The following is a 25,909-nucleotide window of genomic DNA, read 5'->3' on the forward strand; positions in this document are numbered from 1 at the left end:
GAGTAGTACCCTTATGTGAGGAACACCATGGGTCTGCATTACCTGTGATTAGTAGCATTATAGGATGAACACAATGGTTCTGCTTTACCAGTGATTAGTACCATTATGAGGGGCCCGTGACCTATATTTTGGACGCCTCTAGACAACAAGCATCATCTCAGAAAATAAGGCTTTGTGAATTGGATCCACTAATTATTTTGGATTCACGATCGTTTTTTAATCGACATTCGTTTTAGATTCTAGTCAGTGGATACATGTTGAATCTTTAATTATCATTTAATTTCGTTCACTTCGTACCATTAGAGGCTGATGACGTAGCTGTTAGGTCCGTTTAAAGAACAAACATCATCATCATCATCATCATCATCATCATCTCCAAACAGTAGTAATAATGTTAACTTATAATTGCTACGTAAATTTTTATGTGCCTTAATATGTCTGTTTACATCAGAAACTATCAGAACCGCCGACCTTTTATAACTGTATAAACTGAAAATATTTGACATTTTGCACTTACACCTACTTCGTTGAAGATTTGTATATTAATAGCGGTATTGTATGAAAGTGAAATTCGGTTTTAAAGAGGAGTACTGGAAGTGTAATAGATACATAAGATTCTAGGTGATGAGATAATCGAGGTGAGAAGAGGAGGACGATTTGGCGAAATTTGACCGGAATATGAATTCATTGTTACGATACATCTTGAGACACACTGGACGTTTTCAGCTAGTTTTCAAGGTAAATATAGGGTTAATAACGGTGGGGGTGAACGAAGCTATGAATATGGACAAACAAATTAGGCTAGGTGTAGGGTGCTGTAGTTAACCAGAAATAAAAAGGGTAGAGAGTAGCATGGGGTGCTGAATTAAACCTAAACAACACATCTTTTCCAGACCTATCACTGGGAAGATATAGTGTTAACAAGGCACTATGTCTCCTGGTATAAGCCAAAATTAAGTTACATTGATGAAATTGATTCAATCTAAGCTCTGATAATATCATTAAAGGCTGAGGTATGAGTGATTTCCCGTAACACCATTCGGTATCTATCCTGTTCTTGCAACTAAAAATTAGAAAACATGGATTTTACGGTCAGTTTGTGTACAGTATGATTCAGTGAACATAGCAGAGTGACACTGATTAGCACCTTGTGGTTCATAGAGGAATGCAATAGGAATTTACTCACCGTCAGTGACAATAGCAGGTGATGGTACAATTGTTGTAAATGTATCAGCCTTTGAGTTGACGATTAAAAACCCGCATATCTGACATGATATAGCGATTGTATAATTAAGCATTTCTTTTGAAATATATGGAAATAAAATGTGGTGTTACAGAAGAGTATCGAAAGGCAATTGATACGTAATATTCAAAGAAAGGAGGTAATCGAAGTCGTAAGAGGAGAAAGATTTGGGAAAATTTGGCCAGAATAAGAATTAAATAGTTAGGGTACATATATTTGATTCATTCTATTGTTCGACTGCTATTTATACGATTAAAGAACTGTTCTTGTTGTTATTCCAGTTCTCTGAAGATGGGAACCAGAGCCTGAGCATCCTAACATTTGTCCCGGTGATTGATGACGACGGAAAGTACTTGACGTGTCGTGCAGAGAATCCCGACATCGCGGACAGCGCTCTGGAGGACAAGTGGAAGCTCAACGTGCATTGTAAGTACAAGAAAAATAACGGTGTTAGATAAGTTTACTATTTTCATCTTTATTTCACATCTTGAAAATCCCTTAGATTATAACCAACAAGCCCTGACCAGATTAGTCGGAAGACGTATATTTCTGAGCTGTTATTGCTTCTATTGCTGCAGTATATTGGGTGATTTGGGACATCGTGGTCTAATTCCTCAGGTGATAATAAGAGTTTCAATAATGACGTATGGCAGGGTCAGCCAACTGCGAGTACGTGTGATGTCAGGTAACACGTCACACACTCTGCTCGGGCAGCGAAACGAAGTACTTAGTACTGTAACTGAGAAGTGAAGGCTAGAGGGGCGAGGGGAAATGCAACTTCATTCGTAGACGGAGGCCCAAGGGCTGCAGGTAGTACAATGCGGTATGTGTAGTACATATTTCTCTCCACATAATTTATTGTAACGTAACTTTGTTATGAATTAATATAAAAGTTATAAAGCAACTTTATTTCTACATATACAAACTAAACTAACTTTTTCTGGTGAATCTTCGGAACTGATTTGAACACAAAATTGCTGTGTTTTACAAATTCACCCACTGTAAAAAATAGTGCTAATAGTAACAAACAGCACAGTTTTACAACAAAAATAGTACAGAGAGTAATCTGTAAACTCGAAACATACGTTTTATCTCATGATATCGATACTCAGTTGCCAATCGTGGGTTTCTTTGATTTTTGTAGTCTTGTTTCGTTTATTAGTTTTGCAATATTTTGAGTTAATGTTTGAGGAAACACTAAGTTTAAGAGCACTCTTCAAATCGTGATCTGACAACTGGCTTCAATATTTTGGTTTTGTTGATTTAAAATAGAAAAGATTCGTTCACAGGCATACGTGGAACCTAATATACTCAACATTCCCGCTGCAAACCTATGCAATCGGGGAAACCTTTCTTTTTAATATTATGAACCCAACTACTCCAGAATTGCGCCCTACCATAGAAGGTGCACCATCTGTTGCTATTGAAACTAGTTTGTTCCATGGCAAAGAAGCATTTTCAACAACACTTACAATGCAGTTGAGAATGTCGATGCCTTTCGTGGTATTCTTCATAGGCACTAAATCCAGTATTTTCTCCCAAATTGTTAAGTTTTTGTCACCGGGCGAGTTGGCCGTGCGCGTAGAGGCGCGCGGCTGTGAGTTTGCATCCGGGAGATAGTAGGTTCGAATCCCACTATCGGCAGCCCTGAAAATGGTTTTCCGTGGTTTCCCATTTTCACACCAGGCAAATGCTGGGGCTGTACCTTAATTAAGGCCACGGCCGCTTCCTTCCAAATTCTAGGCCTTTCCTATCCCATCGTCGCCATAAGACCTATCTCTGTCGGTGCGACGTAAAGCCCTTAGCAAAAAAAAAAGTTTTTGTCAACCCCTCGTATGAAAACGGCTAGCTGGGCCGTGTCAGAAATATCTGTGCCCTCGTCAATTGCTAAGGAGTATGCCCGGAAGCTTTTTGTCAGTTCTGATAATTGTAGGTGGACATCATCAGATAGGTCTTGAATTTTTGTCGACACTGTGTGCACGGACAAGCTGGTAGCTTCGAACTCTTGAATGATATTTAGACAAAACTCCTCACCTGCTAGAATTAAATATTCCTTTACGAATTCACCACCACTGAACGGTTTAAGTTTCTTTGTAATTAAATATGAAATTTTATAACTCATTCGAACTGCTGACTCACTGATCGAATGCTCGACATGGTTATTTATTTTTCCTTTTGTTCTGTAATTACACGTACCCTTTCCTCGCCTTGATACTGATCATAATCTGCAGCGTGATACAAACTTTTAACCACGCCATTTTCAGTTGTACATAACGTTGATCTAGACCTACAGTTAGAGTTATTAGATTTACAGTGTGATAGAGAACTAAGAGATAAATTTTTAAATAAGAAGGATTTGTGTGGCTTGTTGTGAAAAATGTCTATAAAAGCCGTAGCCACCAGCATGTATGGCACTTCACGTGTTTACTACAAAGCGAGGCTGTCTCTTCGTCTCCAGTCTACGACATCGGCTCCCCACCTTCTGCGCTCTTACGTCACATGGGCTCTCCGACGTCACACGGTCTCTCTTACATCACACGCCAGCCAGTTGGCCGAGCCTGACGTATGGCCTCCGGAGATGCCTGGTGCAGGTCTTGTTCTAGTAGACGGCCTATTATGCGACCTGCATGTCTGTGAAGATGAGGGCCCTACTAGGATGATTTCTAATGTTGAATACGCCACACACACACCCAGCCCCCGAGCCATTGTAATTTATCAATTAAGGTTAAAATCCTCAACCCGCCCGGGAGTCGAACCCGGGTCCCTCTGAACCGAAGGCCAGCAAACTGACCATTCAGCCAACGAGTCGGGCAATTTCTGAGGTAAACAGAGCGATAAAAAGTCTGGCAACCAGTGTTGCTGTAATTATCAGACGACGGAGCTGAAAAAATGCCCACCTCGGGCCTCGAACCATAATCCTAACTTCTTCGGACAGGTGCGTTAACCAATTCTGCTAGGACGATCAGCATACAAGAGAGTAAGCTCTTCGATGTTGAAGTGACTGGATTACTATGAAACTACTACTCTTATAAGTACCCTTGCTGGCGAGACCTTTTGTTTACAGCACTTCGTCTTCTGGTATGGGCTAGAACAAATTTGTTACTTTCATTGACCTGGCTCAGTCTCATCCTTGCTTTTGACGATAAGGTATATGAAGGTGACTTAGGTATGAGAGATGCTTATAAGGCCATTTCTAATGCAGCCAATATCTGTTAAGAATGGTGTGAAATAGCCGTTCATAGGGTCGGTTGGTGCGTGAATTTCAGTGGGATTGGCAGATTGATATGTAATAGCAATTTCTGGCTCTGCGCGGAAAGCAACGGGAAACTACATCACTTCTCATTTATATAGAATGCCTCTTCAGTGATGCCCAGGCCATATACGACAGCTGATGGAGCTGTTGAGGATCGAACCAGCCTACAGGCTGCATACCCAACATACAGCATACTACTCAACTATATCCATAGTGCTCTCTGTTAGTCTAACCTGAATAAACTCTCTGTAAAAGTGGTTCCCACACTTCCCAGTCCGTGGACATCTTGAAAATATCTAAATTCATAGACCCTTCTGTAGGTTTTAAAATAATAAAAACGTGGAATATTTTACAAATTCTTCTTCAGCCTGAGGACGCCCACTCGTGGACGTAGCCCAATCCAGTCTTTTCTTTGCCATTCTTTCCCGGACAGTCTGCATGAAATTTATTGGAGTAAACTGGATGTAAATTCAGATGTATTAAAATCAAGCGTATATTACGAATGACATCAAAAGTAATTTAATTTGAACAGTAAAGCTGCTTTTGTACAGTTATGTCTTCAATGTTGCGTATAATGTCTTATAATTTAAAAAACAAGTCGCTTTCAACTTCAAGTTAATTGTCACAAATAAGTAGCGAGAAAGACAATTACGGACCTCAAACCTTTTTCTCGAGAGTTCAAGATAGTCAAGACTAGTCAGCTAGTTGTAACAGTGTATACATATGTACTTAGTTGGGCTAGGATTGTGATGTATAAGAGTGTGTCTTATATACCGTAACAGTAACGGATAATTAAAAGAAATTTTATTTGCATTTTTACAGTTTTGTAGTCATAAATGTACACGAAAATAAGTATACTTAATGAGTAATTTATTCACTGTAGATTCATTCTAGTTAAACTGTTATTTGAATGTTCTGCCTGAGAATCTTCTCCTTGTAGCGCAGGAGAGAGGCTGGTTGATAGCCCATCAGCAAATGGATTCCTTATTCACATGTCACTTTCATCCGTCACCGAGATATACTCTCCTTATTTCATCACATCCGAACAGCATTCCTCCCGGGTGCCATTCTACATCTCACAAACTGCTACAGGAATTCAACCGTGATACGCACTGTGCGAGCATTTCGTCGGAAGTAGACAGATTACAGCAAACTATGTTCGTCGTAATTTTAGGTTACCGTCTTATTCAACTACCTCGAGAGAAGTTGCAGCGTGGAGCTGCCAGTGCCTTCCTCTTCCCCTATCCAAGAAAGACGATTATCTATAAACTGGCGTGGCCCTCTCATCTTTGAATCGGAGGCATTATCTTAGACTGACCTATTCGTCCTGCTATAAATATGTGTGTTGTATAACGTTCTTAAAACTATACGTCTCTACTGATTTCCCTGACAAGTTAGTAAGATAATTCATGTACGTTTTGATTTAATTATGGGGTTCAGGCCATTATATTCAACACTAATGTTATGTTAATATGTCTTAGATGCTTGCAACATAATGGCATCAGTAACAGTGTATACATATGTACTTATTTAGACTAGGATTGTGATATATAAGAGTGTGCCTTATATATCGTAAACAGTAACGGATATTTCGCAATAAATATTATTTACATTTTTACAGTTTTGTAGCCATAAATGTACGAGAAAATATGTACATTTAATCAGTAATTTATTCACTGTAGATTCATTCTAACTCCATCAACAAAGAAATATAATCCATATTCTGTCTTTGACAGAGATATTGAGAAAACGGCAAAGTTACAGCAGCTAAAATTCACACCAGATATCCCATTTACTTTAAAAATACGACAAACCTCTTAGGTCCACGATTTTTGTACTTCTAAAAGAATAATACATTTGTTTCAGAGAAATGAGTGTGCCTTGTTCGCCATGTTGACGATCACAATTCCATCTGTTTGAGTTCGAGCTACGTCCAACTGTCAGTTCTTTCTTCTTCTTCTTCTTCTACAAAACGAGAGTCTGAAAGGCTGAAACTGGCATCATAACTGTATAATTTAAAAGAGTAATAAAATGATGACCAACATATTTCAGGTCTTTAGTGAAAAGTACGTTATTTTAATTAAATTAATTAATGATCTTCATCATCCTGATGTATACAATGGCACTTACAAGCACGAGATGGAACTCTTACTGCTGAGATAGGGCAATGCTATCTAACAAGTTTTGATGGTGAATGCATCTTTGTAACAATGAAAATCACCGAGCTCGATAGCTGCAGTCGCTTAAGTGCGGCTAGTATACAGTAATCGGGAGATAGTGGGTTCGAACCCCACTGTCGGCAGCCCTGAAAATGGTTTTCCGTGGTTTCCCATTTTCACACCAGGCAAATGCTGGGGATGTACATTAATTAAGGCCACGGCGGCATCCTTCCCATTCCTAGGCTTTTCCTATCCCATCGTCGCCATCGTGCGACGTAAAGCAAAATAGCAAAAGAAATGAAAACCCACAGCCTGTTTCAAGTCATTCGACCGGGTCAGAAATGGAATGAATTAAGTCCCTATCTAGCGGCGAGGATAGGAAATGTGCCGGCTGCTAAGCATGTCCCACTCCTCTGGGGCAATGATAAATGATTGACAGATGGAATGTTAATGGAGGGTGTTGTTGGAATGAAAGATGACAGGAAAAACCGGAGTACCCGGAGAAAAACCTCCCGCCTCCGCTTTGTCCAGCAAAAATATCACATGGAGTGACCGGAATTTGAACCACAGTATCCAGCGGTGAGAGGCCGGCGTGCTGAAGCCTGAGCCATGGAGTCTCTTTTTCATTATAGGCATTTCCATGTAGAATATATGATTCGGGTGGGGTAGAAATTTCGCATGTTTGGTTCTTTTTTTTTGGATAAGGTGACTCTCATTCAGCGAGGTAAAACTGACATTGCTTTGCACGTGGCAACATCAGCATCATCTATTGATATGTGAGTGAAATATGTCTTACAGCTTTTTTGAAGGTGGAGTTGCCATTGTGCTGGAAGAGTCGAAGCAGACGGGCACGCGCGCCCGCCATATTGCTTGGACAGAACATTAGGGACCGGTTGCTGTCTGTATAATTATGTGAAGTTTGAAGTAAACACGAGAATTCTACATTATTGTTTGAGTTTAATCAGATATTGAAATGAATTGGCACAGAAATGAAGGGTTGCAGATAGGAAACAAAATCAGAAATGTACATGGAAGTGATAGGAAATTGAAACTGAAAGTCAAATTATCTGGACGAGTTTTGAGTCCCACGAAACAAGTTCAAACTTCAGAACAAGCGAGCTAGTTGGCCGTGCGGTTAGGGGCGCGCAGCTGTTAGCTTCTATTTGGGAGATGGTGCGTTTGAGTCCTACTGCCGGTAGCCCTAAAGATGGTTTTCCGTTGTTTCCCATTTTCAAACCAGTCTAATGCTGGGACTGTACCTTAATTAAGGCCACGTCCGCTTCCTTCTCACTTCTAGCCCTTCCCTATGCCATCACCGCCATAAGACATATCGCTGTCGGTACGACGTAAAGCAACTTGTAAAAGAAATCAGAGACAGAAGTAGTTTATATTTCGGCTGTACCAGCTCTCTTCAATCCAGTTTAAACTATTCTCCTCTTACTATTTTTAAACTAAAGAAGAAGAAAATGTTGAACATTCTAACTACAGTAGGTAAGGGTTATTCTGCCCTAAGGCAGGTCCGAACCTCCGCAGAGGTGTTCCTGAGCCGGAGTTTACGTGCGGTAGGGTGGCCAGTTCCTTTCCGCTCCTCCATTCCCTTACCCCCCACCAACAGCGCGTGGCAACCCATCCAACTCCTGACCACGCCCAATCTTGCTTAACTTCGGAGATCTCACGGGATCCGGTGTTTCAACACGGCTATGGCCGTTGGCCTAACTACAGTGAACGGCTCTTAAACTTGGCAGTGATACTATCGAGATTCCACAAAATCAGATTTCATATTGTACACGATTTATTAGGTTCTTCTTTGGATGTGAGTGAGAATTAATGTTTTTCGAAAGTAGAGGTTTTATGTGCAATAATAACTGTACATTAGTACAATGGATGTGAGCTGCATGTATCATTTTAACCACATACCAGCACTTCTTAAATCTCTGGTAGTACCGGAAATTGAACCCAGGCTTCAGAGGACTACAGCTAATAGCTCTAAGTGTGACGCTACGGTGGCGGATATTAGTACTGATTTCACAGAATGTGATGATATTAATGAAGTAGTTCATTATCCCGTTGACTTTTTTAAACTCTCACCATCATTCAGGCTGTCCGGCTCCATGGCTAAATGGTTAGCGTACTGCCCTTTGGTCACAGGGGTCCCGGTTTCGATTCCCGGCAGATTCGGGAATTTTAACTCTTGAGGACTGGCGTGAAGAAATACAGCGCAAAGACTGGCCTATGGGTGTACTGTATTTGATCCGGATTTTTAAAATCTATTTTTGGCCAACATGTACTACGTACGAAATGAATTTGCACCTGGACTGTTCTAATGAAATATTTTATATCTTTTAATGTTAATTTTAAAAATGTATTCAATATAACACGCAAAATAATTACAATAATTTGATTAATAATAAAATAGGCCTTAATATCGGCAGGGAAGTATTTATCTTAAATTTCAGTCACTTAGGATCAATATTTCAAAGAAATATTCACATTAATATATAGCACAAGTCTCACTAAACGTTTTCAATCACTCACAAATCGTTACCAGTATTCCGCAAGAATTCATGGCTGTCCAGAACGTGCCCTTTTATTCACGCTGGCTGGTAGCGATACTCGCACACTGGAGAAACATGGAAGTAGTGTGTTGACCACAAATCATTATTCCACAATTGTTGCCCTCAGTTTTCGTCCTCCTGTCAGCACTGGAAGGGGCAATACCCACATCTTGTTCGGCCTTTCTTAGCTGGAGGTCCTGTCATCGGAGTTTCAACGCCTACATATCCAGCTATCTTCAACCTCAGTAAACGAAGAAGGTTCTCCATTACGGCTGGGCTTTTCATGTGTTCGTGGACCATTTCCTGAGACAGTTGCTTGAGAAAAGCTTGTCTATCTACCTTATCATGTCTCTTTGTTTGGTAGACAATGAGACTATTTATGCCAGCTACATTCAGCTTGGCATAAAATACCGTTAGTGGCCAGCGGTTACTCACACGTACAACGTTGTATGTTGCACAAAGCTCGTCAACATCAACGCCAGACTTTGTGCAGTTGTAAAATGTGTTCATCTCCAGCTTATGTTTGTCACCGGTTTCTCCATCAATGGCTGCGTCTCTCCTTTCCTCGGAACGTACCAGAGTCATTCGATTATCAAATGCAAATTTACTTGAATACAGTGGTCTATTTGTGTTGTAAAAATCTAGGAAGAATTTCTTTCTTTATTCTTACGTATCATTCCGACTAAAGTAAGCCGATGATTGTTCAGCAAAACTCTTTTACTAAGCTCACATTCTGACACACAGTCAAATCTTCACTTTCACTTGCCTGTCCACTGATTCCTTACTCCTCTTTATCTTCTTTAAATACTTCGTTAGTCGTTTTAAACGTTCTTGTTCCTTATTCAAATCCATCGACACAGCTATCAAGAAAAGCAATGATTTGACCAAACAGTCACGTGAGGACTGGCGCCTTGGGTAAACCTAACCCGCCAGTGAGTAACACAATAATAACTCGGGTGATGGCAAAGTTATAACATGTGAAATTTCTCTGGCTTTAGTTCAAGGTCAGATAGAAAGGTACTGAAGGCGACAGGAAACGAGGGGTGACCAAATCAGAATTATAGGCTAATATTTAAGTCTTGGGTCAAAAGACCCATGCGTCAGTCTTCGCGGGTTAACCATCATTGGTTCATTTCGTTGGCACGGGGGTTGGGTGTATGTGTCGTCTTCATCATTTCATCCTCATCCCGGCGCGCAGGCCGCCTACATGCGTCAAATCAAGAGACCTGCACATGGCGATCCGAACATGACCTCGGACACCCCCGGCACTAGAAGCCATACGCCATTCCATTTCATCATTCAGGCATGCCATCTCACAAGTTGGGATTTTACAGTTGGATGCGTCTTAATTCTTCTTCATCATTTAAATAACAAAGCTGATTGTGCGACGAGATTGGCTGTGCTGAAATTAGAGAAAAGAATTATACATGCAGTAATTCTGTCCATATGCATACACTTGTGAAAACAAGATCCATAGACGTCAAAGAACATCTGCCATTTACAGTTATACAGTAATATAAATGCTGTATAAGTAAATGTTATAATATCTGGCAGCATTGTATAAAATTAACACGTATATAGCATGGGAAGCGCAACATTCAATTATCGGATTCAATACTTTACCATGTTCAATTCCCGAGTGAGTTGCCCGTGTGATTAGGGTCACGTAGTTGTGAGCTTACATTCGGGAGATTGTGGGTTCAAATTCTAACTTCGGCAGCCCTGAATATATTTCCCTTGTTTACCATTTTCACACCTTAATTAAGGCCACGGCCGCTACCTTCCCCATCCTAACCCTTTCCCATCCTTCCGTCAACGAACACCTTCGATGTGTTACTGCAACTTTAAACCGTTAGGAAGGAACCAATAAAAACAAAGAAAAATAATGTTCGATTACTTTTCAAGTAGGAATTTTGGCTGTCGAATACAGACTTTAATTCTGTTAATAATTCCGTAAAGAGCAGATAGAAATAAATTCACTATATCAATATTTACAAACAATTCTGTGAACGAGTTTTGCACGACAACGTTAATACCGACTTGCGGTTTCATAGTACCATTATCAATATCTATGTACTTACCCGTAAGCTATCCATTGCTCCAATATTCAGTAACATGATTAAGCACGTTTAGAGCAAACCTACATTTTGAAATGAAGGTAATGTCTTTTATGCTTCCGACAATGTCTTGTCGAAGACCGAAGATGAGTTTCTCATCTCTCAGCTGCCCAAATGAATAATTTATTCAGTTCATACATAGACATTTACATTTATTTCTCTCTATATATAACTCTCGGTTTCTTCAGTCTGCTGAAATTAATTTTGAGTAATAAATTTATGAATTACCTGAACAAATAAAATATGTAGTATACTTGAAATAACTTAATTAGCATGTTCAATTAATTTTCAAATAGTAATCTCAACTGTCGAAGACAGACATTCACATTGGAAACAATCCATTCCGCCTGGTGCAGATTTGATTACGTTGTTTATTTTTGGAGGATAATTCCGTTACCATGTTTTCTTTTTCAGGCAGGTTATAAATGTTTTACCCAAAATTAGTTTCGGAAGACTGAAGGACCTAACAGTTATAAATTAACTGAGTTGAAACTGAAAAGGAAGGCTTCAGATATTACCAAAAATTTACAAAATACTCTTATTTCCCTGACAAGACAGATTCAATCTTTACATTAAGTTTGCTTATTGTTGAACTCTTAATCTTACTAAATATTATATCAATATCCCTCCGTTTCTTTGGGTGAATGGTCCGCATCGCATCGTTAGTTTCAGAGGGTTTCTTGTTCGACTTCCGGCAGGGTAGGGAATTTTATCCGCGTCTGTTTTGTCCATCTGATTCAGAGACTGGGTGTTATTTTTCGTCTCATTTCATACCTCTTCACACGCACAAAACACACTGTATCAGTAACCAACACCGAAACACACAACAGTGAATAGAATCGGAGTAAGGAAAGGAATCTGGTCGAAAAACCTAGCCAAGTCTTTATCCGCGACACAGTTGTCCACTTCCCATTGGGGTATGGGAAAAGAAGTGGCATAAGATGTATTAGGTATTTTGCGAACGTTCCTTTTCAGTAAAATATACAATAATCAGATGTTATTGAACCGCATTCTCGGCAGCCCTGAAGACGGTTTTCAGTTGTTTCCCATTTTCACAGCAGGCAAATGCTGGAGCTATTCCTTGATCAAGCCTACTGTCACTGCCTTCCCACTCCTAGCCCTTTCCTTTCGCCATGCAACCTAATTGTGTCGCTGCGACGTAAAGCAAACGGTTTAAAAATTATATTTTAATTATAGAATGAATAACAACATGTAGGAAGACTCGGTGTTTTGAAATTATTCTCTATGTTTAAGTAAAACATTGTTATCTATTTCTTCCAACACTTTTTTCGGCCTTAAATAAGCAATTTTAAATACACAAAGACAAGAGTAATATCGTGGACGATATTTAGGTTTATTTTCCCTGTTGAAATGTGGACAGTGGAGAAATGAAATATATGTTATATTATAAAATGTACACTCGACACATAGCGAGCTTGAAATGTTATTTATGAGTTTCAGAGCGTAAATTGCGTCCCTGTACAGGACAAGAACTGGGAAGACTGACAACGTTTTTCAACCGTCCATCGTACGTACGGGAAATGTCGAGAATATTGGCCGGTGAATTAGACTGAAGCGTTAAGTCGAGCATCCCCGTACAGAAATATGCTGTGGTCTAATGATATTTATTTGCTAAGGTATATATCAATGCCTGACAATGTTCTCAGTTGTATAGTACTAAAATTAATAACGGTTTATAAACTTAAGTAACAAGTTTATTGTAGCAGTGATGTTATTTATCGAAAGCCTAGTACAGCTCTCTATGAAGTGGTAGCGTAACCCCAATGAACAATCTCGTATTCAAAGTTTAGAAACTTCTGACTAGTTAATTTTCCTTAAGATAAGAAAATGTTACAGGTATACGTAGAATGAAAATATTAGGAAACAAAGGGATGAAGAGGTAAAGTGACAGAAATTGAATGTCGGTTTCGGTGAACGACAGGTGGTTGATCAAAGCGAAAGTGGGAAATTATATACTGTACAAGCAAGTAGCAGGCAGACTTATCCGTGATACTATCATCGCTACACGCAACTCGTAAACACTGAAGGTTGATGAAATCCATAAAGCCAGAGGAAGAGATTATGAAGTCTTTCAACTTTTGCAGTGCGAAGCGTCGGAGTTTTGAAATGATTGAAATGAGCCTTCAGGTGGCCACACGATGAATTCACGCGGATAGAAATAATTCCTTTCCCTTAATCGAAAAAGATTGTTCAGTTCATTCCAAAGATATTGTCAGTAATTTATTAATATTTTATTACTAGCAAATGTACCCGTGCTTCGCTACGGTATTCTACATTGTATACGGATTTCTCCGTAAATTACTGTAAATTCGTGAGTAAGACTATATTAAATTGCACCTACAAACGGACTTCACCATCAGACGACTCGTTGAGTGTTCTACATGGTTGGTCCTGTAACATTTTCCCGTATCTCTGCTGCTAACATGGATGGTAAGGATTTTAAATCTCTTGATGAGTGGAAAAGTAGATGGGAAGCAGCAACGCATGTGCACCTTCATACCTTCTTCTCAGGTCCTGAACTTCCAAGTAGATCCCACCTACCACGCAAGACCTGGACTGCCCTGAATAGAATCAGAACAGGACATGACCGGTGCAGGGCCGCTCTCCATAAGTGGAAAAAGCTACCTAATCCAGACTGTGACTGCGGAGCTCCACACCAGACTGTTCGTCATTTCGTCAGGGAATGTAAGATTCGAGCGTATCGCGGTGATGAAGATGACTTCCTGCTGGTATCTCCAGAAGCTGTACATTGGATTGAAAAACTTGATATTCAAGTGTGAAGGACAAATTAATTTGTTTCTCAGCTGTAAATATGTATATATATTACTGATATTGGCTGTATAAGGCATACGCTAAAAAAATAATAATTCCCGTATCTCCTATATTTATGGGTTAGATTTAGTTATTCATTGAATGGGTTGAAATTTGGTACAGTTTTCACATAATACTTTATTTTTTGATACTCATGTGACCCTGGAATCAGAACATTTTGCGAACATATGGCAATTGGTCATGTCAATGTGCCTGCCCAATGTTATGATTGCATCTTTCCTATCAGTGTGCCAAACAATAACATACACGTGTAAAAAGTGCAACATTAACTTGAACACGAGAAATGCAGTACTATTTTACGAATAAGGAATAGAGATACGACGAAATGTCATAGGCCCAAAGTTCTAGATCTCTCAAATTAAAACGCGATCTTTTGTGATACGACTTTCGGTATAGCCACCAATTACTCCGAAAGGAAGGTCTGCACCGCCGTTAAAATTGCATCCATATTCCGATATTTTCCGGGGCCAAAAGTTATACATTTGCATAGCCTGGAAGATGTATTTCCTCCAAGAAAAGATTGTCCAGGTTTTGGGATTAGCACTCGCATACTCTACATACGGAGTAATTAAGGAGGAAAGTAATACACTTGAGAAAGTTGAAATTAACAGACAATAGGATTATAACAGGGGAGAGCGGAATGAGTACAAGTATGTAAATACCAAGTGAATGTATTGGAAAATCAAATGCCTCTCAATAAATTATACTGGTGTGAGTTATGGATATAAGAAAGCGGAGGAGAAATTTAGGCGCAGGGATTCTTAGGTAAACAGATAAGAAGATGACTAATGGTGTTATTACTTGAGCTATTCGCGGATGGTTATAACCTCCAACGATATTCCGCTAATATCCCGCAGAATGGCCGATTGACGTCTCTCTTGCCTTCTACCCAAGGAACAACCACGAATTTAAAGGCATGATGAGGAAAATGGCAATACGTTACTTTCCTACTGGCATGCAGTCAGAGACGTTGCCATGGTAACCTGTAGGTTCGTTGTCGGTCTGTCGGTCACTCAATGCAGAGCATGATACCCGCAGAAAAAAGTAAATTTCTCCGTCATTTGAAGAGTAAGGTAAATTATGAACATAACGAAAGTTGTTTATAATGAAGATGCGTTTCACATACGGTCCACGGTGTTTACAGAAAGTCAATTGTATAAGAGAAAATGGAGGAAAACCGTTCTGGTTTTCCTATAAACCCCCCGTCTATTCAAAGATTTCAATATGATATGCATATCAAAACCTTCCTCGGGGTGAGTATATTCTAAATATGAAGTTTGGTTGAGATCTATCCAGCCGTTTCACCGTGATGCTGGAACAAACAAACAGACACGAAAAATAAAAAGCACCGATTCGGTCTTGAGTTGACCTAAAACGGATAAATATCTGAAAAATTGGCAAAACAAACGAAATTACAGACAGCGGACCCTCTACAACTTTATTTATATAGATTTTGATGTCGAAATAAATGCTGATTTCTATAATTATCACCAGGGAGCGGATTTTTATGTAATTACATATTTTTTGAGTAAGTTTTAACGCAAGTTACGAAGTTCATTATTCCTATTGTGCATCCCCAAGTGTAAAAACTGAATCTTATTTCACATAAAAATACATATTTTCACATTTTTAAATGCAAATACATATGTTAAGAAAATCTATAATAAGCACATAAATCGGCAATTTGTTGATCAATAAAATTTAAAATGCTTCTGTGTTATAAAACAATGCTCATATTTTCACTTTACGATTACGATATCGTTTCTAACAGTGTATTTAACATAATGTATCTGAATGTTTCGGCTATTTATGGACTTCCCTCCATAAGTTCTAAAACTTGTTGGTCACTGGCTACGTCGTTACATTTAGACAGCGATTTGATTTGCTGCACAAGATGTTTCCTTGCATGATGTCATTCCATCTTTTTATGAGTCAGCCCTGTCGGGTTTTTTTATAGAATATAAGCGGAAGGCAATCACGGAGAGATAAGGTGATGTAATTCCGTTACGACATGGGAGACTCGGAAGAATATTGCCCCACCATTAGGTAGTGGAATTTCATCACTCCTAAGAGTAAGGTTAGCTGTTCGGGTCCATATATCATTCCCGTGGTCGTGTGATTTTGTATGGATTTATAAGAAATATTTCCTTCAGTGTCCGCTGCTATTCTTTTTATTGAAATAGTGATTCACCGTAAATGCGTGTGTCGTAACCTGCAAAATAATGCCAAAAGAGAAGTCGAGTACAAGGTCGCGTCTTCAACAATATGTAGTGGAATTTAAAAGCATTTTCACTACCGATGGAAAAGTATTATTTTGCCAACCGTGTGGTAAAACAGTACGTGCAGATCAACGTTCTCAAGTAATCCAGCATTTGTCTGGAAATAAGCATACTGCGGCTGCTTCGCGTGTGCGTTCTCGACAATTACTAATAGCTGAACCAGCTACTTCAAATGCAGGCCCATCTAAATATTCCCAGTATTATTTAGATGTGTGCAGAGCATTTGTTTGCGCCGACATTCCTCTTGGTAAAATAAATAATCCGGGACTGAAAATTTCCTAACAAAGTACATTAATTTTGAGCCTCCAGACGAATCCACATTAAGGAAAAACTATCTCCCAAAATGTTACGAAGAAACTTAACAGAGAATTCGGGCAGTATGTGATAGCGAAAAACTGTGGGTGAGCATTGACGAAACCACTGATTCAATAAAAGTAGGAAATGTTGTAGTTGGTGTGTTGAAGAATGACAAAACTGCTTGTGAACATTCTTATTTGCTAGCGTGTAAAGAAATGCTTGCTGCAAACCATGTCACTGTAGCTAGGTTATTCAATGAAGCCATGCACTTACTTTGGCCAAAAGGTATAAAATACGACCATGTATTGCTTTTCCTTACGAACAGTGCAGCTTACATGAAAAAGGCAGCTGAAGGCCTTTCTGTGAGCTTTCCGAAAATGATACACGTAACTTGCGTTGTTCATGCTCTACACAGGTTATGTGAAAGTGTGCGGTCTCAATATCCTCAAGTGGATAAATTAGTGCCTAATGGCAAAAAATTCTTCGTAAAATCACCCTCAAGAATCGATCTCTTTAAAGAGAAAAACCCGGATCTTGCGCTTCCTCCTCTGCCTATTGTTACGCGGTGGGGTACCTGGCTTAGCGCTGTGGTATACTACACAGACAATTTCGAAAGTTTTGCATCCGTTGTGAACGTGCTAGAAAAAACGACGCGTCGTCAATTGAGATTCTTCAAGAGATACTAAAAGACAGCTCTTTGAAAAATGATTTGGCGTTTATATCTGCCAATCTAAGCTTCTTGTGTAAAACTGTAGACATACTTGAAAAATCCACTAACCTGTTGTCCGAAACAGTGAAGGAAGTGCCCGCTGTTGAAAATAAATTAGATTCACTCCCGGCTTCGCAGGTACAGGGACTGTTAAAGGTCAAATATCAAAATTTATTCAGGAAAAACAGAGGATTTCAAACAATGTGCCAAATTTCTAATGTATTAGAGGGTGCTCATGTTGGCGAAATTGATGGCGTTATTGTTGGTAACATTCCTCTCTTTAACTATGCCCGTCTGACTTCCTGTGATGTGGAGCGATCGTTTTCACAGTATAAGGCGTTCTTTAGACATAATCGGCATGCATTTGTGATGGACAATTTGGAGATGACCTTTGTTGTTTACTGCAATTCTGAGACTACTTCTAGCAACTAATATTCCAGCGTGTGATGGGTGAGTACAAACTGGTACTATTTTTTCAAAGATGATAGGTTGCTTTTGCCATATTTAAACAAAACGTTACCTTTACAAAAATAACCATTCATAATATCTACTCTGGCATATCAAAAATTAATATACCATACAGCACGTTTCCATACACAGACATAATTTTGCCTTAAGGAGCACGTTTGGTTGCACCATATTCTAATACAAAACATTGTACTTATTTACTTCTTGAGAGCGAGTAGTTATGTGATATTTAAAGGAAAATAATTTCAATTTTTATCACATATTTTAAAGTTTTTCAGCACACAAAAAATAAATATTTTCCACATTTTTAGCACATAAATATCCGCTCCCTAATTATCACAAACAAATTATCCAAATAGTTTATTTCCGGTTAATGGAAAGGAAACAAGGAAGCTATACCTCGTGAAATAATAATAATAATAATAATAATAATAATAATAATAATAATAATGCTGATTTCACGTATTTGAACACCTTAAAATATCCGTACCACCAGACTGAGCCAGGATCGAACCTGCCAAGTTGGGGTAGGTAGACCAGCGCCTCAACACTCTGAGCCACTTAGCCCGGCACGTACAGATGACGCTACTGACGTAATATACATAAATGACTAGAACTGCGCTTTAGTTTCTTCTTCTTCTTCTAAATTATTGGCGTTACTAACAAGTGCACAAACATAAATCATAAATAATGATAAGTCCGCCTCTGTGGTGTAGTGGTTAGTGTGATTAACAGCCACCCCCTGGAGGCCCGGGTTCGATTCCCAGCTCTGCCACGAAATTTGAGAAGTCCTACGAGGATTGGGAGGGGGTCGATTGCCACCTCAGCCATCCTCAAAGTGGTTTTCCGTGGTTTCCCACTTCTCATCCAGCTAAATGCCGAGATGGTACCTAACTTAAGGTCATGGCCGCTTACTTCCCTCTTCCTTGTCTATCCCCTCCCATCTTCCTATTCTCCCCTCAAGGCCCCTGTTTAGCATATCAAGTGATAACGCTTGGGCAAGGTACTGGTCCTCCTCTCCAGTTTCATCCCTCCGATCCAAAGTCTCAAGTTCCAGGACACTGCCCTTGAGGTTGAGGTGGGATCCCTCACCGAGTCCAAGGAAAAAGCAACCCTGGAGAGTAAAAGGATTAAGACAGAAAGAAAGAAAGAAATGATAAACAATGCATGATAAGATGACGCTATTTTGGTAGTCGGAAGCACGAAATCACAGTAGTGCTGCAAAGAAAATAACTATGGCATTACGAGAAAAGAAAATACTGTAGGATCTGCTACTGGACGCATGATTTTTGTCCAAGAAATAATTGTCTCTTCTTTCCGCGATATTCAGAATTGTAATTAATGTTTTCCCGTTAAAATTATTGGCTATTGTTTTTTACAGCCTCTAATACGCCCAAAATCAACATTTTCCAAAACCGTGTATTTGCGCCACCAAACTGGAGTCGTTCTTCCATCCGTATGACGTTATGCCTGGTTAAGACGGTGTCGACTTTTGCCCGCGCAAAACTGTCCACGCTGAATTGCTTACACTATTTCGAGTGAGACTCCAGCCGAAAAACATATCCATGTTAAAACCACCGCCGCGAGAGACAACTGACATGGTGTACAAGGTGTTGATTTCACAGGTCGCCGTCGACTATCTCGGATGGTAAGAGTGTATAGACGGGTAAAACCTATCACCCGCGGCTTCAGTGCTGTATAAGAGAGAGGTGTGAGCAGTTGTAGCATTCAGAACCATTTCCTCGCAAACTTTAACTGTAGAGTACCTCACCGCACGTCCTAAGGCACAACACTGAGATGGGCAAAGGAACATTGCCATTGAATCTCGAAGCTCGGTAAAAGATCACCTGGACAGATGAGTCGAGGTAACAGCTGGTACATCCCGATGGCACGGTACAAGCGCGTAGCCGAGCACATGAGGCAATAGATCCGTCTTGCTAGCAGGTACAATTCAGGCTGGTGATGGTGGTATCCTCATTTGGAAGCTGTTCACGTGAGGTGAAATGTTGCCCCTGATATATCTGCTAACGTCCCTCACTGGCGAACGATACAGGAACCTGCTTTCAGATCATTTCCACCCATTTATTCGTCTTCAGCATCCTGCAAGTGACCTACACCTACAGCGAGATAATTAACTCGCTTACCGCACTCAAATTGTGGCCGATTGCTTCGATTAACACTCCATGTGTATGAAGATCATTTCACCTCAGTCCTATTGAGAACATGTGGGATGCTGGCGAGAGGAATCTGTGCGCCCTGGACATTGTTCCAACAAATCTTCATTCATTATGGGAGTCTGTGCAGCGGTCTTGGATTAGGATGACTTCCCAACGATCCCAGCGTCTTGTTGAGTCCATGCCACCCTGCATAGTCGCCATCAGCAAGGCGAAAGGTGGTCTTTCACGCCACCAGCCCCAGGTATCTCCAATTCAAATGCTCATCAGTGTAGGCATATACAGTATTAGAGATCTTTTGTTATGAGAGATTTTAAGACTGACAAGGAATAAATTTGACGCTGATTCGTCCGTTCAAGAATCCGCTCAGTTCCTGTGTCAGAAAGTGTATATCTCGGGAAAGGTTTAGTAAACGTAGACATTTCGACGATCACAAGTCTTCCTTTCAGAAAACACTTGCAGCTCAACTCTAAATTCATGCAGAGTTGAAATTCCAAAGGGAAATATTTTATGAGCATGGTTTAAACTATTTAAATAGAGGGATGTGACGGATTATGTTTCCTTCCCCAGGCTGTGATCGTAGCTTACAATCAGATGAAGAGTTTGACGGCCTGAGAGTGGGAATTGATGAGTACAACACACCATTTCAAAAGAATGCTTTCAATTTATTCTTCAGTGAAGCCTGTCAATTTGTATTTGCACGCGATACTCATCACCTGTCACCGGCACCTCGTACTGAAAGAGAGGTGAGCTCTTTTGATGGACAACCTGGTTTGTTTGCGGCTCGTTTCATGACCGGTGTAATCCGACGTGAGGAACTGAACAAGGCTGAAACTAATCATATCACGAAACGAGCAGATGGGACTAAAATATATCCGGAAATTCACAGGATAGAGAACAAGAAGACGAAAGATCTACAAATGTAACAGCCTTTAATATCGTATGAAATATAAATGCTATATAGTGCAGTACCATAGATGTAAAATACGGTGAATTAAGAATCCAAAAAGAAATACTTTAAGGGGTGATTGCTTCTTGTTTCGTAAAACAAGAATGTATTCTTGCACTTCCAAGAGATAATATTGTGTAATAATCCAATAAATTATGTTCCCAATGAGAACGTGGTGTGTCATTTCATAATAAGGAACAAAGTAAGTTTTCTACCACCTTTATGGTTATGCGATAATTGAGATGTATTGAAGTACGAACTGTTTTGGAATATTACATTTTAAGCAAGTCATAGAAATATCAAATTAAGAGGTAAATTCAGTGTTCAATAGTCACCAAGAAAAGAATCCATGGCACAACAGCTCCGAAGGACCATAGCCTACCAAGCGACCGTTGCTCAGCCTGAAAGCCCGCAGATTACGAGGTGACTTGTGGTCAGCACGACGGATCCTCTCGGCCGATATTCTTGGCTTTCAAGTCCGGGGCTGCCATCTCACCGTCAGATAGCTTCCCAGTTTTAATCATGCAGACTGAGTGGACCTGGAACCAGTCCTCAGATGCAGAGAAAAATCCCTGACCTGGAAGGGAATCGAACGCGGGGCCTCTGAACCATTTGCTAGTTGATCATCAGTAAGGAAACGTCCAAAGAACTAAGAATGTTCACATGCTTTATACGAAATATTTGCAGATGTTCGCTTGGAAAGTGAGAAATTCTGGTGCAGAAATATTATTGTCTCATCACTTACCTAAGTATTCCAATAACATCGGCTAGTATTTGGGAGGCTTAGGCAACGTGCGTGCAGCATTGTGCTGCTTCTGATGCGAAAACTACTTGCAGGTCTGTTATATATTGTTGAACTTCCTTGTTCGTTCCATTAGAGTGTGAAATAAAAACTGCTACAAGTTCTCAGTACAGCCATTTTAAGACTATATCATTTTTTGAATTTTTAACAGAATGGAAGTTTCATTCTCTGTATAAATGAAAGAATCGTAAACATCAAACCCACAACAGAACATCAAGAGCTAACACTGAGTTAATATAATTTTGTTTTAGTTCCAAATTTCCTTGTGAATATTTCGTAGCGTAGGATACATTTAATTTCTCATTCTCGCCTACAATATATTTTCTTTAAATGAAATAAGCCATTTAATTTCTAGTGCCCCTTCTGACTTTCCATCCACTATTACATCCTATAAGATCGAGCGAGTTGGCCGTGTGGTCAGGTACGCGCAACTGTGGTCTTGATTTCGGGAAAAGTCCAAAGAACTAAGAATGTTACCTGCTATTAAGTTTTCACTGAAATGTGTTGTAACTCATTCACATAGATCAGTTGCTTTATACGAAATATTTGCAGATGCTCGCTTGGAAAGTGGGACGCATATGGAACTACAACCAACAACTGCCCTGTCTTAACAAATACGTGTATTTGGAGAGTGCACAATGTCCTAATACACTTCGAAACGTAAGATGGTTTTTCCGTGCTTCCACATTCTCACACCAGGCAAATACTGGGGTTGTACTTTAACTAAGGCCATGGCTGCTACTTTCCCACTCCTAGCCCTTTCCTATCCTATCGTCGTCATAAAACCTATCTGTGTCAGTGCGACGTAAAGCAAATATTTAAAAAAACATAAACTGTCCTATCAAGACCAACATAAAACCAAGAATGAGTGAGACGCATATGGAACCACAACCAACAACCGCCCTGTCATAACAAATACGTGTATTTGGGGAGTGCAGAATGTCCTAATACACTTCCAAACGTAGGATTTCTAAGGCTCCCATAGTGAAGGTACACTAGCGGAAATGGGAATTGTTACACCATGAGCACATTGACCGAAGGCCACCCAACTAATACCGCAGTATTTCCATGCCTGTGAGATATATTCAATAAAATTTTATCTTCATACGACCTAATTGTTAGTACAGGAAAACACCATTCCTAAAGACGGCGACTGGTGTGTGTACGTCATAACTGTTGGGTATGTCTAATGATACTGTCTCTTTTCCGGTAGAAATCGCAACGCAGCGCGCCTAGAGAATATGGGAGCATCATAACAACAGATTGACCATACAGTTGGCTGGAGTGCAATGACTGCAGAACGAGTAGTGATGAGATGGACTCAGTACAACAGTGTGGCACGAAGAGCAGGCTCGGGTCCTTCCAGAAGGACTACACCACGAGAAGATCGCAGGATTCGTCGGCTGGCTCTGATGAACAGACGGATGACAACAGCTGAAATCCAGGCAGAGGTTACGGGAAGAGTGTCACCACGAACCGTCGGAAATAGATTGCTGGAAGCTGTGTTGAGATCTCGAGTTTCCATACGTTGTTTACCGGTGACACCAAACCACATACAACGGAGACTTGCATGGTGTAGAGTCAGAGTGAACTGGAACATTGAGTGGCATTCTATGGTCTTCAGCGATGAGTCTAGCTTCTGTTAGTGGCGATCAGATCGATGTGAACATGTCCGTAGACGACCTGGTGAAAGGTCACCGGAAGTAGCGATTATCGAGGCACATACTTCTCCAATTCCTGAAACCATGGTATGGGGAACAATTAGATATGACAACAGGACGGATTTGGTACCTAGTGAAGGGAGTCAAAATCCTCACCAGTATGTGGCAAGAATGGTAAACCCTGTTGTCACACCCTTCATGACGAGGATACCAAATGGCATATTCCAGCATGGTAAAACAAGATCCCTCACTACATTTCATACCAGAAATGCCTTGAGGAATGTACGGATCCTTGACTGGCCTGCCCGTTCCCCTGATTTGTCACCCAAACAGCATGTCTGGGATGTGAAGGGAAAGCGTATACGGTCATACCAGTCTCCAGCCAGCAATCTACATGAACTCACTCAGCATATGTTTCAGGCATCGCGACAAATCCTTCAAGATGGCATTCGGAGGCTGTTTGCTTCCATGCTACACCGAATACAAGAATATATTCGTTCCCGTTCGGGTCGTAACTTATACTGGTGATGATGATGATGATGATGATGATGATGGATAATTTCGAATGGACTGAAAATTTAATCATTTATACCTGTTATATCATGAACATCTCCACACAGTTTGATAAATACCGAAGTGGTACTTAGTGTTAAGAAGGGTCTTTGCGAACTTCCCATGATATGGTTTGCGACTTTTTTTATGATTGTGCCCTACTCGCAGGAATCCATTTTTTTAATTTCTGGAAACCAAAGGTTACCATTTTAAACCCAAATTTCAGTTTTTTTGTCTTATTCATTGCAGTATAATTTGTAATATAAATCACTTCCTCGTGTAGAACGTGTACTGTTGCACTTACCAATATGGGCCTTAGTTTCCTGTTTCGTTAATAATATTTTTATTTTATCTGTATACTCTCAAAAATGTTGCTGTTGGTTTAACGTCACACCGAAATTACGTCGACAATGAGATAGGGCAGGGTTAGAAATGGGAGTGAAGTGACCATGGCCTTAATTAAGATACGGGCCCAGCATTTGCTTGGTGTGAAAATAGGAACCTACGGAAAAGATCTTCAGTGCTGTTGACAGTGGGGTTTGAACCAATCACTCCATGAACGCAAACTCTCGAAACACGCATACAACTCGCTCGATCGTTTTCAACTATAAATGTGACGTCTGTTATTAAATGACCCAGTACTTCATAAGAAATAAGTGGCTTTGGATTTTTCTCCTCCTCTAAAATATTTGAGAGTAGACCTACTGGAGGGTTTCAATTCAATAATTTTACCGGCACAACATTGATCCTCTGTCTTGTTTGGGGGGAATGAGCTTTTTATGTTTGTTTTTCCCGTGTTTGTGATATGAGGTCAAGACGATTCACGGGGTTGGTGAGTCCACGAAGTGCCAGGTTGTGAGTCATAACAGCTGTATTATTTTATATTCTTCTGACGAACCAGCAGGGCATTCAAAGGAACAATGAATAGACTCTCGAGCAGCAGAATCCTACGATATCATGATTAGGAATAGGTCTAACAGTTTTCTTAAAGTCAGTATTCTTGAATATATAATAGATCATTGGTCTCGTAATCACCATCACCCTGGGGCGTAGATATGGGCGAACTATGGTATCTGAACCCCTCCCATATCCTTATAATTAGAAAAAAATAACAACAAGAGCAATAATAATAATAATAATAATAATAATAATAATAATTGTCAAGCCGGGCGAGTTGGCCGTGCGGTTAGAAGCGCACAGCTGTGAGCTCGCATCCGGGAGATAGTGGGTTCGAACCCCACTGTCGGCAGCCCTGAAGATGGTTTTCCGTGGTTTCCCATTTTCACACCAGGCAAATGCTGGGGCTGTACCTTAATTAAGGCCACGGCCGCTTCCTTTCCATTCCTAGGCCTTTCCTGTCCCATCGTCTCCATAAAACCTATCTGTGTCGGTGCGACGTAAAGCAACTAGCAAAAAAAATATATATGTCAATCCTTCCCTGTAACTTCTTTCGGGAGCACACCCAAAGTAGTTTTATATACAGGGTGTCCAAAAACAATGTGAAGCGGGTATACGAGCGTTACAGGGTTTGTCAAGCTTATAAATAACTTGAGAGAAATAATTAAATATCTTGCACAGCTGTCATTTTATCAGCTGCTGAATCAGCCTATCAGATCGCTTCGCGGGGAGAATTGTAATGGGCTCTGCACGGCAGTGTTGCTAAATCGGCACGTGACTTAAGAATGGCTTGAGAGCCATATCGATAAATCAGCGACAAACACAGCACGGTTTCAGCCGGTGTCACCGTAGTGTTGTTAAATCGGCACGTGACTTAAGAATGGCTTGAGAGCCATATCGATAAATCAGCATCAAACACAGCACGGTTTCAGCCGGTGTCA

The 25,909-nt window shown here is 40.2% G+C and overlaps 1 protein-coding gene across 1 annotated transcript in view; it reads left to right on the top strand.

The window, feature by feature from the left end:
• Nucleotides 1–25,909, top strand: part of LOC136876965 (nephrin) — a 1,454,397-nt gene that overhangs the window by 951,868 nt on the left and 476,620 nt on the right. Inside the window, exon 7 of the mRNA XM_067150735.2 lies at nt 1,525–1,669. Coding sequence (XP_067006836.2) covers nt 1,525–1,669 — 145 coding nt within the window. The remainder of the gene's footprint in view (nt 1–1,524; nt 1,670–25,909) is intronic.

Source organism: Anabrus simplex, chromosome 7, assembly GCF_040414725.1.
Source record: "Anabrus simplex isolate iqAnaSimp1 chromosome 7, ASM4041472v1, whole genome shotgun sequence".
In the NCBI taxonomy this organism is placed as follows: Eukaryota; Metazoa; Arthropoda; class Insecta; order Orthoptera; family Tettigoniidae; genus Anabrus; species Anabrus simplex.